Source organism: Bufo bufo, chromosome 7, assembly GCF_905171765.1.
Source record: "Bufo bufo chromosome 7, aBufBuf1.1, whole genome shotgun sequence".
In the NCBI taxonomy this organism is placed as follows: Eukaryota; Metazoa; Chordata; class Amphibia; order Anura; family Bufonidae; genus Bufo; species Bufo bufo.
The window spans coordinates 145,663,156-145,682,311 of record NC_053395.1 but is presented as its reverse complement, the minus strand read 5'-3'; the positions used below and the strand labels follow the sequence as shown (position 1 = coordinate 145,682,311).

Genomic DNA, 19,156 nt, shown 5'->3' with positions numbered 1-19,156 from the left:
AACAGGTGGCACCCACTCAGCTCCTGATGTGTAATGCAGAATGCCGGTAAGCGTGCTCCCTTCACGGGACATGTGGACAACCCCTTTAAGCCATTTTAATGCTTTTTAAGATCTGTATAAATACATTTATTTCCCAGCATTGTGCTCTGTGTTACACGGCTCACAAATCTATTCTGAATGACTCCCTGTATAAGAGCGACCGGGGAGCCGCCGGACGGCAGCCAATGAAAACACAGGACAACGGCGACCAATCACACGTCTGCGTTCCACAGACCAATGCCAGCGGGAGAAGGAGAGGAAGTCACGTGTGATACCGGAAGTAGTCGCCGTGCCGCGGTTCTCATGACAACGGAGTAAATGCTCCTGTCTTATCTCCAGCTCTAAGTGACCGGGTCACCGGGTGTAGGCGGACGTCATCCAATGGACAGGACCCGGGTGAGCGATGTGTGTGCTCCACAGTGCACGGCTTATAGCATGCAGTGTATTGGAGTGAATGTCCCCTGCTAATGTACTTCTCCTGTCAGCCTGTAGCATTTCCTATGGCTGTCTGTGTATGGGAAAGCTGGGTGACAAGCTGAGGCTGTGCAGGGTGCTACAGTGTTCATTTGGAATAGTGGGTGGGAGCTGGGATGATGGCAGTAGTGGGAGTTCCACAGCTTTCCCAGCAGATAGGAGTTGGGTGAATTCTAGCAGAAATGGACAACTACATGACTTCGGTTTACAGGTCTCCCTTTCTGGCTGCAGCGGCGCCTTTTTATCACACTACAAAAAAAATCACCAAAACACATTAAACAAATGATTAGCTACTCGTCCGCAGAGATTTCATCATTTCAGCAACATCCATCTGGCTGCAATGATTTTGTAACATTTAGCAAACTGCTCGGTGCCTTCCCTATGGACAGTGTATTCTAGGTACAGCCACAGCCTAGGGCCTTGTTAACATGTCCTTTTGATGTCTGTGGAAAATCCATCCGTTTCTATCTGAATGATCCGTGTTTGGTCCAAGTGTCTGTTTTTTTTCCCTCCGTGTGTCATCCGTATTCCTTGACTCAAATCAAATAACCCTATCATATAGGTGCGGCATTATTCATTCATATTTAGCATTGCTTTGTCATTAGACTACAGTAGATGCCTTTTTCCACCTACATACTTACTTATTTTGCTAAAAGTTCACTTTTATTGATATGTATTATAAACTTAACTAATAAGAAAGAATCAGCAAACACTCAGGGTGAGCGAGGGCTTTTGCACTTGACGTGTCCCCCTGAAACAAGCCCTTGAGAATGAGATATTTTACCATCCACATCATCTGAACTACTAATATAACAAAGGGAGAATTAAGTGGCTAGGTATGAAAAGAATTAGACCTGCGCAGTGCGAGTAATGAGTGCCCCAGGAGACATGCGCAGAGGTAGACTATACGCTAAGCCTATGCCCAGAAGAACTATGGAGCGCTCGTATCAGAATGACGAGTGTGTCCGCAGGAGGGAGGAACAAGAGGAGGGGATTGTCCAATGGATGAAGCAATCCAGTAAGATAGAGAGGCCGTGATTGGCCTTCCCGCCCACTCAGGCTATAGACTGCCCGGACCCCTGAGGACTCTGAATGTTCGGCGAAACATGTCGGGGGGGGGGGGGCAGCCTCTGAGCTACTAGTTTTTAGCACAGGTAGTGAGCGCCATCAGTACCGATCATAGGAGCTAGAGACAGACCAGTTGGATAATGTGAGCGCCGGTGGCAGTGCGCAGCCCTCGCTCACCCTGATAGTTTTTAAACTAAGTTTCTTTTTGTTTGCTGATTCTTTCTTATTAGTTAAGTTTATACTACATATCAATAACAGTGAAGTTTTAGCAAAATAAGTATGTAGGTGGAAAAAGGCGTCTACTGTAGTCTAATGACAAAGTAATGCTAAATCCGTATTCCTTGGACACTGCTAGGCTGAAAATTAATTTCTAGAGCAGGATCAGCAACCTGCGGCACTCCATCTGTTGTAAAACTGCAATTCCCAGCATGCTCCATTCATTTCTGTGAGAGTTCTGAGAGGAGCAGAGGAAGTATGCATGCTGGGAGTTGTAGTTTCACAACAGCTGGAGTGGCTTTTCACGGACCCATTGATTTCAATGAGTGTGTTTGGTCCATATCACGGACCAAAGTAGTGGAGGTCTCCATGATTTTTCCACTGATGTGTGAACAAATTCAAATCAATAGTTAAAGAGATTGTCCCACAAAAAATAGTGCTGGATCTGAATTCTTTTATAAGTACATGTAATTAAAAATGTAGCATAGCCATTGAGTTATTCAATAAAATGTATCTGTATAGCGCCATCTGCTGTATGTTTTTTTTTTTTTTATTGCTTTGTCCGGCTCACTGAGATGCCGCACATGCTCAGTTTCATCCTTCAACTGCCTCCTGAGCTTAGACACGCCTCCTGAGTTGTGATGGAGAGAGCTGAGACACGCCTCCTGAGTTGTGATGGGGAGAGCTGAGACACGCCTCCTGAGTTGTGATGGGGAGAGCTGAGACACGCCTCCTGAGTTGTGATGGGGAGAGCTGAGACACGCCTCCTGAGTTGTGATGGGGAGAGCTGAGACACGCCTCCTGAGTTGTGATGGGGAGAGCTGAGACACGCCTCCTGAGTTGTGATGGGGAGAGCTGAGACACGCCTCCTGAGTTGTGATGGGGAGAGCTGAGACACGCCTCCTGAGTTGTGATGGGGAGAGCTGAGACACGCCTCCTGAGTTGTGATGGGGAGAGCTGAGACACGCCTCCTGAGTTGTGATGGGGAGAGCTGAGACACGCCTCCTGAGTTGTGATGGGGAGAGCTGAGACACGCCTCCTGAGTTGTCATGGGGAGAGCTGAGACACGCCTCCTGAGTTGTCATGGGGAGAGCTGAGACACGCCTCCTGAGTTGTCATGGGGAGAGCTGAGACACGCCTCCTGAGTTGTCATGGGGAGAGCTGAGACACGCCTCCTGAGTTGTCATGGGGAGAGCTGAGACACGCCTCCTGAGTTGTCATGGGGAGAGCTGAGACACGCCTCCTGAGATGTCATGGGGAGAGCTGAGACACGCCTCCTGAGATGTCATGGGGAGAGCTGAGACACGCCTCCTGAGTTGTCATGGGGAGAGCTGAGACACGCCTCCTGAGTTGTCATGGGGAGAGCTGAGACACGCCTCCTGAGTTGTCATGGGGAGAGCTGAGACACGCCTCCTGAGTTGTCATGGGGAGAGCTGAGACACGCCTCCTGAGTTGTCATGGGGAGAGCTGAGACACGCCTCCTGAGTTGTCATGGGGAGAGCTGAGACACGCCTCCTGAGTTGTCATGGGGAGAGCTGAGACACGCCTCCTGAGTTGTCATGGGGAGAGCTGAGACACGCCTCCTGAGTTGTCATGGGGAGAGCTGAGACACGCCTCCTGAGTTGTCATGGGGAGAGCTGAGACACGCCTCCTGAGTTGTCATGGGGAGAGCTGAGACACGCCTCCTGAGTTGTCATGGGGAGAGCTGAGACACGCCTCCTGAGTTGTCATGGGGAGAGCTGAGACACGCCTCCTGAGTTGTCATGGGGAGAGCTGAGACACGCCTCCTGAGTTGTCATGGGGAGAGCTGAGACACGCCTCCTGAGTTGTCATGGGGAGAGCTGAGACACGCCTCCTGAGTTGTCATGGGGAGAGCTGAGACACGCCTCCTGAGTTGTCATGGGGAGAGCTGAGACACGCCTCCTGAGTTGTCATGGGGAGAGCTGAGACACGCCTCCTGAGTTGTCATGGGGAGAGCTGAGACACGCCTCCTGAGTTGTCATGGGGAGAGCTGAGACACGCCTCCTGAGTTGTCATGGGGAGAGCTGAGACACGCCTCCTGAGTTGTCATGGGGAGAGCTGAGACACGCCTCCTGAGTTGTCATGGGGAGAGCTGAGACACGCCTCCTGAGTTGTCATGGGGAGAGCTGAGACACGCCTCCTGAGTTGTCATGGGGAGAGCTGAGACACGCCTCCTGAGTTGTCATGGGGAGAGCTGAGACACGCCTCCTGAGTTGTCATGGGGAGAGCTGAGACACGCCTCCTGAGTTGTCATGGGGAGAGCTGAGACACGCCTCCTGAGTTGTCATGGGGAGAGCTGAGACACGCCTCCTGAGTTGTCATGGGGAGAGCTGAGACACGCCTCCTGAGTTGTCATGGGGAGAGCTGAGACACGCCTCCTGAGTTGTCATGGGGAGAGCTGAGACACGCCTCCTGAGTTGTCATGGGGAGAGCTGAGACACGCCTCCTGAGTTGTCATGGGGAGAGCTGAGACACGCCTCCTGAGTTGTCATGGGGAGAGCTGAGACACGCCTCCTGAGTTGTCATGGGGAGAGCTGAGACACGCCTCCTGAGTTGTCATGGGGAGAGCTGAGACACGCCTCCTGAGTTGTCATGGGGAGAGCTGAGACACGCCTCCTGAGTTGTCATGGGGAGAGCTGAGACACGCCTCCTGAGTTGTCATGGGGAGAGCTGAGACACGCCTCCTGAGTTGTCATGGGGAGAGCTGAGACACGCCTCCTGAGTTGTCATGGGGAGAGCTGAGACACGCCTCCTGAGTTGTCATGGGGAGAGCTGAGACACGCCTCCTGAGTTGTCATGGGGAGAGCTGAGACACGCCTCCTGAGTTGTCATGGGGAGAGCTGAGACACGCCTCCTGAGTTGTCATGGGGAGAGCTGAGACACGCCTCCTGAGTTGTCATGGGGAGAGCTGAGACACGCCTCCTGAGTTGTCATGGGGAGAGCTGAGACACGCCTCCTGAGTTGTCATGGGGAGAGCTGAGACACGCCTCCTGAGTTGTCATGGGGAGAGCTGAGACACGCCTCCTGAGTTGTCATGGGGAGAGCTGAGACACGCCTCCTGAGTTGTCATGGGGAGAGCTGAGACACGCCTCCTGAGTTGTCATGGGGAGAGCTGAGACACGCCTCCTGAGTTGTCATGGGGAGAGCTGAGACACGCCTCCTGAGTTGTCATGGGGAGAGCTGAGACACGCCTCCTGAGTTGTCATGGGGAGAGCTGAGACACGCCTCCTGAGTTGTCATGGGGAGAGCTGAGACACGCCTCCTGAGTTGTCATGGGGAGAGCTGAGACACGCCTCCTGAGTTGTCATGGGGAGAGCTGAGACACGCCTCCTGAGTTGTCATGGGGAGAGCTGAGACACGCCTCCTGAGTTGTCATGGGGAGAGCTGAGACACGCCTCCTGAGTTGTCATGGGGAGAGCTGAGACACGCCTCCTGAGTTGTCATGGGGAGAGCTGAGACACGCCTCCTGAGCTGTCATGGGGAGAGCTGAGACACGCCTCCTGAGCTGTCATGGGGAGAGCTGAGACACGCCTCCTGAGCTGTCATGGGGAGAGCTGAGACACGCCTCCTGAGCTGTCATGGGGAGAGCTGAGACACGCCTCCTGAGCTGTCATGGGGAGAGATGAGACACGCCTCCTGAGCTGTCATGGGGAGAGATGAGACACGCCTCCTGAGCTGTCATGGGGAGAGATGAGACACGCCTCCTGAGCTGTCATGGGGAGAGATGAGACACGCCTCCTGAGCTGTCATGGGGAGAGATGAGACACGCCTCCTGAGCTGTCATGGGGAGAGATGAGACACGCCTCCTGAGCTGTCATGGGGAGAGATGAGACACGCCTCCTGAGCTGTCATGGGGAGAGATGAGACACGCCTCCTGAGCTGTCATGGGGAGAGATGAGACACGCCTCCTGAGCTGTCATGGGGAGAGATGAGACACGCCTCCTGAGCTGTCATGGGGAGAGATGAGACACGCCTCCTGAGCTGTCATGGGGAGAGATGAGACACGCCTCCTGAGCTGTCATGGGGAGAGATGAGACACGCCTCCTGAGTTGTGATGGGGAGAGATGAGACACGCCTCCTGAGTTGTGATGGGGAGAGCTGAGACACGCCTCCTGAGCTGTCATGGGGAGAGCTGAGACACGCCTCCTGAGCTGTCATGGGGAGAGCTGAGACACGCCTCCTGAGCTGTCATGGGGAGAGCTGAGACACGCCTCCTGAGCTGTCATGGGGAGAGCTGAGACACGCCTCCTGAGCTGTCATGGGGAGAGCTGAGACACGCCTCCTGAGCTGTCATGGGGAGAGCTGAGACACGCCTCCTGAGCTGTCATGGGGAGAGCTGAGACACGCCTCCTGAGCTGTCATGGGGAGAGCTGAGACACGCCTCCTGAGCTGTCATGGGGAGAGCTGAGACACGCCTCCTGAGCTGTCATGGGGAGAGCTGAGACACGCCTCCTGAGCTGTCATGGGGAGAGCTGAGACACGCCTCCTGAGCTGTCATGGGGAGAGCTGAGACACGCCTCCTGAGCTGTCATGGGGAGAGCTGAGACACGCCTCCTGAGCTGTCATGGGGAGAGCTGAGACACGCCTCCTGAGCTGTCATGGGGAGAGATGAGACACGCCTCCTGAGCTGTCATGGGGAGAGATGAGACACGCCTCCTGAGCTGTCATGGGGAGAGATGAGACACGCCTCCTGAGCTGTCATGGGGAGAGATGAGACACGCCTCCTGAGCTGTCATGGGGAGAGATGAGACACGCCTCCTGAGCTGTGATGGGGAGAGATGAGACACGCCTCCTGAGCTGTCATGGGGAGAGATGAGACACGCCTCCTGAGCTGTCATGGGGAGAGATGAGACACGCCTCCTGAGCTGTCATGGGGAGAGATGAGACACGCCTCCTGAGCTGTCATGGGGAGAGATGAGACACGCCTCCTGAGCTGTGATGGGGAGAGATGAGACACGCCTCCTGAGCTGTGATGGGGAGAGATGAGACACGCCTCCTGAGCTGTGATGGGGAGAGATGAGACACGCCTCCTGAGCTGTGATGGGGAGAGATGAGACACGCCTCCTGAGCTGTGATGGGGAGAGATGTGACACGCCTCCTGAGCTGTGATGGGGAGAGATGTGACACGCCTCCTGAGTTGTCATGGGGAGAGATGAGACACGCCTCCTGAGTTGTCATGGGGAGAGATGAGACACGCCTCCTGAGTTGTCATGGGGAGAGATGAGACACGCCTCCTGAGTTGTCATGGGGAGAGATGAGACACGCCTCCTGAGTTGTCATGGGGAGAGATGAGACACGCCTCCTGAGTTGTCATGGGGAGAGATGAGACACGCCTCCTGAGTTGTCATGGGGAGAGATGAGACACGCCTCCTGAGTTGTCATGGGGAGAGATGAGACACGCCTCCTGAGTTGTCATGGGGAGAGATGAGACACGCCTCCTGAGTTGTCATGGGGAGAGCTGAGACACGCCTCCTGAGTTGTCATGGGGAGAGCTGAGACACGCCTCCTGAGTTGTCATGGGGAGAGCTGAGACACGCCTCCTGAGTTGTCATGGGGAGAGCTGAGACACGCCTCCTGAGTTGTCATGGGGAGAGCTGAGACACGCCTCCTGAGTTGTCATGGGGAGAGCTGAGACACGCCTCCTGAGTTGTCATGGGGAGAGCTGAGACACGCCTCCTGAGTTGTCATGGGGAGAGCTGAGACACGCCTCCTGAGTTGTCATGGGGAGAGCTGAGACACGCCTCCTGAGTTGTCATGGGGAGAGCTGAGACACGCCTCCTGAGTTGTCATGGGGAGAGCTGAGACACGCCTCCTGAGTTGTCATGGGGAGAGCTGAGACACGCCTCCTGAGTTGTCATGGGGAGAGCTGAGACACGCCTCCTGAGTTGTCATGGGGAGAGCTGAGACACGCCTCCTGAGTTGTCATGGGGAGAGCTGAGACACGCCTCCTGAGTTGTCATGGGGAGAGCTGAGACACGCCTCCTGAGTTGTCATGGGGAGAGCTGAGACACGCCTCCTGAGTTGTCATGGGGAGAGCTGAGACACGCCTCCTGAGTTGTCATGGGGAGAGCTGAGACACGCCTCCTGAGTTGTCATGGGGAGAGCTGAGACACGCCTCCTGAGTTGTCATGGGGAGAGAGCTGCAGTGGAATGGAAATGCCACCTTAGCTCCCGCAAAAAAGACACGCCACCTTGCGCTTTCAGCTTGATATAAATCTAGCAGAGCAATGAATGGGGAGATCTCTGGATCCATGTGAAGTACAGGGCTGGTTCTAGCTTTGTTAGGGCTCATTCTGCCGGCCGTATGCTGTCCGCAAAAATGCGGATTCGTTTTTTTGCGGATAAGCTGCTGTCCCATTCACTTCTATGGGGCCCTTTTCTTCCATTGCACGGCTCAGCAAAAAATGAAACATGTCATATACTTGTCTGTGAAAATCAGGACATAGCCTTATTAAAGTCTATGGATCAGCAAAAAAAACGGAATGCAATCCGTTTTTTTGCAGACATGCTGAACTGTCCACAAAAAAAACGATCCGCATTTTTGCGGACAGCATACGGCCGTCTGATTGAGCCCTTAGAGATTGTCATGTCCTATATGATGTCTGATTTTCATTTTTTACATTAATCATGTCATAACCCCTTTAAGTCTGGATAACAGACAGCACACATCCATGATTCACTGAAGTGTGAACGAGGCTAATGGCAGATTTACATAGGGCAACTGTCAGGCTCATTATGAGCAAGTAAAACGCTCGTTCATCTGGTGAAGTCATCATTCATGCGAACATCTCAATCACTGATTCTGGGCACTCAGCTACCTAGAAACAATAAATGTGTGCGAGGACGAGAGATAGCAGTAGCCATTCCTTGTTGGAGAATGCTGCACTGACCAGCAGGCAAGTATTGAGAAGGAACAGTTCATTCCCAATAATTGTCTGCTCAGTCAATGCAAGGGTTTTTGTCACTTCAGCAAATAGCATTTATTCTAATGTATTGTGATTGTCCATATTGTCTCCTTTACTGGCTGGATTCATTTTTCCATCACATTATACACTGCTCATTTCCAGGGGTTAGGGCCACCGCTGCTTGCAGCGTTTTAATGTGCGCCTGACGATGCGGAGGCAAACGGATCCGTCGTGACACAATGTAAGTCAATGGGGACGGATCTGTTTTCACTGGCACAATAGAAAATGGATCCGTCCTCCATTGACATTTTCAATGGTGTTCAAGACGGATCTGTCTTCCGACGGATCCATGTTACAGATAATACAAACGGATGCAGACGGTTGTATTATCTGAACTGATCCGTCTGTGCAGATCCGCACCAAACGTGAGTGTGAAAGTAGCCTCACTGCATGGTGAGTTTTGCAGTAATCTGACTTTTCTATCTGGGTTTGTTATATTTTGTTGTCAGTGAGTGTATGTCATGGCGTATCGCTAGGTTCTGATACAAGGCACTGATCAGTGGTGGATCCAAACCCCACAAGGGGGCTGAAGCTGGGAGCACAGCATCAAAGCTGCATCTCTGGTCTCATCTCCGACAGTGTGGTTTTCCATAGACACCGTATGTACGTTATCAGCAGAGGGGTCAGCATCGCACGAAGCCCCCAATAGCTCTGCTTTTATAATAATAGACACGCAGAAGTTTGAATAGATTAATGTAGCAACATGGATTGATCAGAGTCAGATCAGGCAGCCACATTTCCACTATGTGTGTTTGGGCAGTGTATGAAATTCTGCACGGACAGGTGACGTGTGCTGTCTGCCACCAGTGTAGCCTCTGCGTTGTATAAAGGCTGTGACCTGTTTGTGAAGGACAGAAGGTTCTAACCTTTATAATCCGGGAGTTTATCTGGAGGGATATTTCTGTGGGAGTATTAAGGAGATCTGCGTTAGCAGTGTTGTGTAAAGGAGCTGCCCCGCATCCTGCATGAACACTGAACACTGACTTTTGATGATGGCGAAACGACAAGTGGTAAGTACCTGCGCGTTTTATAGATTTCACATCACCACGGACGTGGCAGCCGACACGCAGGACAGAAGGCGTCCTGATATTGCACTTTTTACTGTGTGACATAGAGGGAAATAATAAGTGCAGGTGTAATCTTATGGGAAGCACAGCGGTTGGTGATATGTTGTGTGATACGACTGGTATTGTACTTGTGTGATATTGCGCTGACCTGTGCAGTAGCGTCCTCATACCATTGCTGTAGTCACATTATGTAGCAGATTAGACTGGATGTATCATACAGATAGTAGGAAATATGTGTTCTGGACCAGTGCACACAACTGCTGATCTTTTACTGCACTTTTAATCCCTCCGTAGACATGTTGGGGCAGATTTACTAATAGTGTCGCACTTTACACTGACTAAGAATACGAATCAAAGTCTGAATATTAGACAAAATTTGGCATTCTGCTGCATGGACCTTTTATAAATTAGGAGTACGTTATATCCTATGCAAGAATTCTATCTGTGCGCCAAAAAAAAGTATAGTCCTTAATTTACACCACCTATAATTTGGGGCACAGAGATGCATTTAAGGGATACCTTTTTCCCCATAAAGCCACGCGCTTTCCCGTGGCACAAAATACACTAGGAAACTGGTGGATTTTCAATAGTAAATCTGCCACATTGTGCGTACATCATATGTGGAGTGTGACGGAGCCATCTCAATATGTTTCATTTAAAGCCACACTTATGTATACATTTGACATGCTTACCCATAATATTTTATTTTATTCCCCCCCCACACACAATTTTAGGCACGACCGCGTGCCCTCCCACCGATGCCAAGGTAAATGGAATGATCAATTTATACTCACTACATTTATTGCTCCTGATTTTGTTTGACTTTATTTATTTATTTATTTATTTATTTTTTTTTTATTTGCTTGCTTTGAAATCCTTCCTTCTGGTGTTAAGCACATATCAGGGTATGTAACTATTTTTTTTCCTTCAATTAACTCGATATGTGTGTGTGTATATGTATGTATGTGTGTGTGTGTGTGTGTGTGTGTGTATATATATATTATATATATATATATATATATTATACAGTGGGATGCGAAAGTTTGGGCAACCTTGTTAATCGTCATGATTTTCCTATATAAATCGTTGGTTGTTACAATAAAAAATGTCAGTTAAATATATCATATAGGAGACACACACAGTGATATTTGAGAAGTGAAATGAAGTTTATTGGATTTACAGAAAGTGTGCTATAATTGTTTAAACAAAATTAGGCAGGTGCATAAATTTGGGCACTGTTGTCATTTTATTGATTCCAAAACCTTTTGATCTAATTATTGGAACTCAAATTGGCTTGGTAAGCTCAGTGACCCCTGAACTACATACACAGGTGAATCCAATTATGAGAGAGAGTATTTAAGGGGGGGGGGGGGGGGGGGGGGGGGTCAATTGTAAGTTTCCCTCCTCTTTTAATTTTCTCTGAAGAGTAGCAACATGGGGGTCTCAAAACAACTCTCAAATGACCTGAAGACAAAGATTGTTCACCATCATGGTTTAGGGGAAGGATACAGAAAGCTGTCTCAGAGTTTTCAGCTTCTGTTTCCACAGTTAGGAACATATTGAGGAAATGGAAGACCACAGGCTCAGTTCAAGTTAAGGCTCGAAGTGGCAGACCAAGAAACATCTCGGATAGACAGAAGCGACGAATGGTGAGAACAGTCAGAGTCAACCCATAGACCAGCACCAAAGACCTACAACATCATCTTGCTGCAGATGGAGTCACTGTGCATCGTTCAACCATTCGGCGCACATTACACAAGGAGATGCTGTATGCGAGAGTGATGCAGAGGAAGCCTTTTCTCCGCCCACAGCACAAAAAGTGCCGCTTGAGGTGGGCTAAAGCACATTTGGACAAGCCAGCTTCATTTTGGAATAAGGTGCTGTGGACTGGTGAAACTAAAATTGAGTTATTTGGCCATAACAAGGGGCGTTATGCATGGAGGAAAAAGAACACAGCATTCCAAGAAAAACACCTGCTACCTACAGTAAAATATGGTGGTGGTTCCATCATGCTGTGGGGCTGTGTGGCCAGTGCAGGGACTGGGAATCTTGTCAAAGTTGAGGGACGCATGGATTCCACTCAGTATCAGCAGATTCTGGAGACCAATGTCCAGGAATCAGTGACAAAGCTGAAGCTGCGCCAGAGCTGGATCTTTCAACAAGACAACGGACCCTAAACACTGCTCAAGATCCACTAAGGCATTTATGCAGAGGAACAAGTACAACGTTCTGGAATGGCCATCTCAGTCCCCAGACCTGAATATAATTGAAAATCTGTGGTGTGACTTAAAGAGAGCTGTCCATGCTCGGAAGCCATCAAACCTGAATGAACTAAAGATGTTTTGTAAAGAGGAATGGTCCAAAATACCTTCAACCAGAATCCAGACTCTCATTGGAACCTACAGGAAGCGTTTAGAGGCTGTAATTTCTGCAAAAGGAGGATCTACTAAATATTGATTTCATTTCTTTTTTGTGGTGCCCAAATTTATGCACCTGCCTAATTTTGTTTAAACAATTATAGCACACTTTCTGTAAATCCAATAAACTTCTTTTCACTTCTCAAATATCACTGTGTGTGTCTCCTATATGATATATTTAAAGGGAACCTGTCATGTGGATATTTGATTATAATCTAACTAATTATATACAATCATTAACTACTAAAAAGTACCTTAGATGTATTCACTTACTGGTGTGACAGATGGTTACCTCATAATATACACACAAAGATGCCACATGCCGCATGCTAATGAGCTGATTTGAGTCCAGCGTGATGTCATTGAGTACAGCGTCTATTTAATTCAGAGCTATAGCCACTCTCCTGCCCACCTGCTGCTGGTTCATATGGAAACAAACTCATTCAGCAGCAGGTGGGCGGGGAGAGTCAGGAGCTCATGAATATTCATGACTCATCATTATCAGCTGGAGCTTTTCAATACAAGATGTTGGCAGATTGACTGGGTCAATTAAAGAAAGTGACCCAGCATTTTGCTAAGAGAATCTGTCACTTATTTATGTTGCCCTCAGTTAGGACACCATAAAACTGGTGACAGGTTCCCTTTAACTGACATTTTTTATCGTAACAACCAACAGGAAAATCATGACGATTAACAAGGTTGCCCAAACTTTCGCATCCCACTGTATATATAAGTATTACCTTCACCAGTAATCCAGTTTCCTGGAAGTCTCCACGACAGCACACACTGAGATTGACTTCCCTCTGATAGGACAGGAAAACACACAGAGAGGTTAAAAACCCCACCCCTTCCCCTCATCACCGGTGTATTTTAACGGAGACCAGGATAAAGGGTAGAACCCAAAGAAGTTTATTGAAAACAAAAGAAGGGCAGGAATATATCTGCTGTCATGGAGACTTCCCGGAAACTGGATTACCGGTGAGTGTAATACTCATTTTCCCAGTCGTCTCCATGACAGCACACACTAAGAACTAACAAAGTGAAACAACTCAGGGGGGTCTACAGCAAAGGCCATATCCTCGTTGGCAAATACATCAAGCCTATAATGTTTGGTAAAAGTATGGGCCCTCTTCCAAGTGACCGCCCTGTAAATCTGCTCTAGGGAGGCAGAGGTCCTTTCTGGTTAAACCTGTCCCCCCCCCCCCCCTCCCCTTCCAAGAGGTGAACTTTTTCCACTTTTTCTGCTGAGCATTAGGGTACCTTCCACCCTCTGAGATAAACCCAGACCTAGGAGGATGGACTGTTCAGTAACCAGGCTGATAGTTTGAGAAGCCTGGGGTTCGGATGGCTGATTGGGCTCTGTATTAGGAGGTCCTCCATCGGGGCAAACAGGATTAGATCCTCCCGGCTGAGGGATCTCAGAAGACCGAACCAGCCCCTTCTGGGCCAAAAGGGGACCACCAGGATTAGGGTACACTTCTCTGTCAGGAATTTCTGCAGGACCTTCAGGATTGGTGGAAAGGCATAGATGAGACCAGACGTCCAATCCTGAGTGAAGGTGTCTATCGCCACAAAGGGATCCCTTGGATTGAGGGAGAAGTAATGAGGAACCTTGTGGTTTTACTTTGAGACGAACAGATCCAGACTCGGACTGCCCCACTGGACCTGGATCTTCTGAAAGGCTGTCTGAGAAAGAGACCATTCGCCTGGATCTAGTCTCTGCCGACTGAGAAAATCTGCCCTTAGATTGAGGGAGCCCTTTAAGTGTACCGCTGTAAGGGACTTTAGATTCTTTTCTGCCCACGAGAATATCTGTCTTGAGAGACTCTTTAGATGACCGTGCCTCATACCCCCTTGATGACGGATGAAGGCCACTGCTGTGGATGAGTGGACCAATACATGCCGGTTTCTTGATTGGGTCTGTGTTGCTTTTAGACCTTCCCATATTGCCCAAAGCTCCCTGTAATTTGATGACATCCCCCTCTGAGATTTGGACCAAGTCACCGTGAAGGAATTCCTGGCTGCAAGGGCGCCCCAGCCCCAGGAGCTGGCATCCGTTGTCAATGAGAAAACGTCCTCCTGATTCCAGCAGACCCCAGTCTGTAGATTTTTTTTCTCTGAGCCACCACTGTAAAAAGATTTTTACGTCCCTGGGTAGATATATCTTCTGGTCCAGAGTTAGCTGAGACCTGTTCCATTTTCTGAGGATCAGATCTTGCAGGGATCTCATGTGGTGTTGAGCCCAGGCAACCGCAGGTATACATGACAAAGACAACCCAGCTTTTTTATGCCTTATCTTACGGAGCAAGCCAGACCTTTCAGGAATTTCCTGATTTTGACCTTCAGATCCTGGACCTTTTATGGAGGGTAGGAAAGATTTCTGGAGGATGGAATCTAGAAGGATGCCCAGAAAAACTCTGATTGGCTGGAAGAAGGCTGGACTCCCAATTGACTATCCAGCCAAGATCCTGAAGATGAGCAAGGACCACCTGGATATGTGATTGAAGCAGATCTGTACTTTCGGCTACGACTAACAGATCATCAGATATGGAACTATTAGTATTCCCTTCCGGCATAAGGAGGCCACCACTTCTGCCATGACTTTGGAGAAGATGCGAGGGCCAGAAGATATTCCAAAAGGAAGGCAGTTGAACTGATGATGATGAACCCTTCCTCCCAGCTGTACCGCAAATCTTAGATACTTCCTGGATTGAGGATGGATCGGGATGTGGAAGTATGCATCCTTGAGGTCTATCGTGGCCATCATAGCACCTTTCTTGATAAGTTTCACTGCAGACTTCACTGTTTCCATTTTTAATCTGCGGTAGATTATATGTTTGTTCAGTGGCTTCAAATTTATAATAGTCCTGAACGTGCCGCTTAGTTTTTAAACTAAAAATAAAGGGGAATAGTGACCCCTTTCTATTTCCCAGCTGGGAACACATTCTATTGCTGTTAGGCATAATAACTCTCTTATGCTGTCGGACAGAAAAGACCTTTGAGATAAGGGGAGCCGAGTTAAGGTGAATTTTTGTGGGGGAAGAGATTCTAGTTCTATCGCATAACCTTCTCTTATAATGTTGATAATAAAAGAGTCTGCGATAACACGCTCCCAGGTATCTATGAAGGAGCTGAGTCTTCCCCCAACCCTGATGGCGTCATTGCTTGGAGGAGGAAGGGGAAGGATCCCCTTTATTGGGATTGAAGAGGAAATTTCTTCCTTTCCCCCCTTTTGTATAGCTCCACCTCCCTGATTTCCCTCTATCTATTTTGGTATCCTGAGGTTGTGGTTTGTTATGAAAAAACTGCCTCCTATTTTTAGGTCTGTCTTCTGGAAACCCTTTTTTGCGGTCAGTGGCGTTTTCTAGGATTTTATCCAAGTCGGGACCAAATACATACTGGCCATGGAACGGAAGAGATATCAACTTGTTCTTGGACATCATATTCCCCGACCAGGCCTTCAGCCAAAGGACCCTTCTAATTGAGTTAGACAGGACCGCCGTACGGGCGGATAGTCTTACGGACTCCACTGAAGTGTCTGCTAGGAAGCTAGTGGCCATCTTCAGTAGGGGAAAGCTGTCCAAGATCTGTTCCCTCTGAGTTTTAATAACTAAGTGTAACTCTAACTGCTCCAGCCATACTTTTAGGGTACGGGCCACACATGTCGCGGCTACCCCCGGTTTTAAAAGGGCTGCCGTAGCTTCTCACGTCTTCTTAAGAAGGCTCTTCACCTTCCTGTCCATAGGGTCCTTTAGCTGCCCGGCGTCCTCAAAAGGAAGGACCGTGCGTTTTGCGACCTTGCCCACAGGAGTATCGACTCTAGGTATGGACTCCCAGTCTGGGCAATCTGCTTCATTAAAGGGATACTGCCTCTTAATGCCCCAGGGAATAAAGGAACCTTTTTCCGGCTTATCCCATTCAGCTTTAATCAGCTTCTGGATGTTATCAGGCACTGGAAAGACAGACCTCTGTCTTTCCCCCAGACCCCCGAATATCTCCTCCTGAACTGTTCTGGGCTTCCTAGGAATTTCCATCCTGATCGTGGCCCTTTATAGCTCTGATTAACTCTTCAATGTCAGCAGGGTTAAACAGAAATCTTCTGTATTAGTTATCTTCATCAGACTCCTGGGTCATATCCAAGATCTCAGGATTCGAAAGATCAGGATTTACTGAATCGGAGTCACTTCCCACACTAATAAGATCTCTAGAAGTTCCCACTCTAGGAGAAGGGGGCCTGGGGGCAGGGGAAGCTTCCCTTTTTTGTGAGGCCAGGGCTGATTGAACCTCCTCTCTAAGCATAGACTTGATGTCCTCCAACAGGCTAGAGGACTCAGATTTCACAACTGATGCAGTACACTCCTTGCACAGCGGTTTAGACCCGGAAGAGGGCAGACGCTTTAAACACAAGCCGCACTTCCTGGCCTTAAAAGGGTTTTCCAGGCTTCTAATATTGATGACCTATCCTTGCCGGGTGTCGGACCCCCGCCAATCTGATATTAATGAACTATCCTGAGGATAGGTCATTAATATTAAAAGCCCGGAGAACCCCTTTAACTTCAACAGAGGATGAAGACTCCTTTTCTCCCTGAAAATATATAAGGGACAGAAGGGTCAACCACTACAGGGTAACAACATTACATGAAGGGTGCCTGACTCAGGGTACTCACTGAACCCTGGGTAGTGGGGGGGGGGGGCTCCGATCCTGAGCTAGGTGTGGTAATAGAAAAATGAAAAACTACAAAAATTGAATACTGTTCCTTACTGTGGTGGTGCCCGCTGTGTCAGAAGCCAGTCTTATACTTTCAGATCCAGATGCAATTGTGACAAAACTGCAGCACTCTCCAGCCTTTGTTCTTTCAATCCTTTATTCACCAGTACAAATAATGCGACGTTTCGATCTATGTGATCTTTCTTGCTTGAGAAAGATCACATAGATCGAAACGTCGCATTATTTGTACTGGTGAATAAAGGATTGAAAGAACAAAGGCTGGAGAGTGCTGCAGTTTTGTCACAATTGCATCTGGAGCTAGGTGTGGTAGGGGCACTAATGTTCAGCAGGTCCCGTCCACCAATATCGCCAGAGGCACAAACAGAGGTGCAAACGCTGGGCGCCATCTTCAACCGGCATTCTGCCCCTTTAATTTCACTGGGCATGCGCCGGCGTGACTTCATGACACAAAGCCACTCCCCCTCTGCGTCTAACGTCATCCCCCCGTGGCTGGAGGGAATCGTATCCTAGCGTCGCTCCAGCCGCCTTACCACTCCGCATATAGCTCTCCTAGACCGCCGCAGAGGGGAACTTCGCCGGGCCACCAACACCAGCAGGGGCCCGGGCACAGACCTTAGCAGGAGGAGGGAGAGCCGAACCGCCGGAACCGACCTCCAGTCTGTATGGAAGATGCACAAGATGCGCAAAGAAAACGATACTGCCAGGAAACCCAAAGAGCTCCCAGCACCTCTCCGGTCTTCCTTCCCTGGCAGGACAGGAAAAAACACTGGCGACCTATCAGAGGAAGTCAATCTCGGTGTGTGCTGTCGTGGAGATGACTGGGGAAATGTACCCCCTTTATTCACCCCTGTGGTTGTATTCTATTTTTTATATATTCTATATACAGTATATATGTTATATGTACGATGTATATATTTTATTACATTATATTGGACAGTTTTTTTTAAACTGATAGTGTTTTCTTTAAAAATTACATTTTTTTTTCTATAGAGAATGAAATTCCCATCAACCGCCCAAAAAAGAAAAAGTCCAAGCCATCTAACAGTGCATTAGGTAAGAGCAGTGTTTAATCCCTACCTAGCTTTATAGCTATTATTTTTACATGTAATATAGAGACATTTATTCCTGAAGTTTTTAATTTCTTAATGGGGGAAAAAAAGGCATTTAGTCAAAACATCTATAAGGAAGAATTCATCATGGATGTACCGACATCTGAGCTGTTCATTGGCAGGCAAATACGTCATGAAAATCTGATCCCATTCTAACAAAATCCCTGCTATTCCTTATAATAAGGATTTTCCATTTCAATCACCATTTAGATTCTATCCTAATGAGGCATTGCAATAATCCTCCAAATAGAAGCCCTTTCCTTCTGCTTCACAGGATCTTGATTTAGGGATGCACTAGGGAGGGTCATGTTTTGATCCTTTTTAGTTGTAGTAATACAATGTGTTTTTCCTTTCTGTGATTTCTTAGGCTATATGCCCCATAGCTATTATACATTTTTCCTGATAGTAACGGATCAGGTCCTGTGATTAGTTGATTCACGTGATCTTGACAAGAACGTGCTTCTGTCCTGTGCAGTTCAATGTATAGATTTGGGATACACAACTTTTGAAAGGGGCATACAGAAAGTATATACCATAAAAGTCTTAAAGGCACTGGTTCTACTATCAGGAGTCCCACCTATTGGGAGAATATGGATCCCCTTCTGCCTCTGTTCACACTCCAAGAAGGAAGAGATGATGGATGGATGTGGCTTTGTCCATTGTAGTTTGTGTGTTGTTCAAACAGCTGAGTGTTTCACTACTCTTATAAAACTACAATGAAGATATCCACATGCATGACCACCTCTCGGGAGTGCCACACACGAGTCTGGAACCCACCTCCCCATTCTGCTGACAGCCACACTTTGCACCATTAGCACTTATTCGTTTCTGCCTCTCCTCCCTCATGTTAGCCACCAGACAGACGAGCATGTCTGCCACTATAGTACCTGGTTGGGGGGGCGCAGACATTGGCATTCCATGTGAGCCCCCCAGCTGCTGATTGTGCACCTCTGGAAGGACGTAACATTTTTTAATGAGCGTGCATATTTGTTTCCCAAGGAAGTGAGTGATAAGGGGCTGTCCGACATTTCTGACAGCCGCTTATCTTGTG

At 48.7% G+C, this 19,156-nt stretch overlaps 1 protein-coding gene across 3 annotated transcripts in view; it reads left to right on the top strand.

The window, feature by feature from the left end:
• Nucleotides 1–228: 228 nt before the first annotated feature.
• The window catches only part of TMEM237 (transmembrane protein 237), a 49,259-nt gene continuing 30,331 nt past the window's right edge, over nt 229–19,156 (top strand). The window contains exons 1-4 of one of the 3 annotated variants that reach the window (XM_040440997.1): nt 231–435; nt 10,585–10,616; nt 10,745–10,755; nt 17,987–18,049. In XM_040440997.1, the coding sequence (XP_040296931.1) occupies nt 421–435; nt 10,585–10,616; nt 10,745–10,755; nt 17,987–18,049 (121 nt within the window). In that variant the 5' untranslated portion in view covers nt 231–420. Of the gene's footprint in view, nt 436–10,584; nt 10,617–10,744; nt 10,756–17,986; nt 18,050–19,156 lie in introns of all 3 variants that reach the window. The other 2 variants (XM_040440995.1, XM_040440996.1) reach the window with 2 other exon arrangements.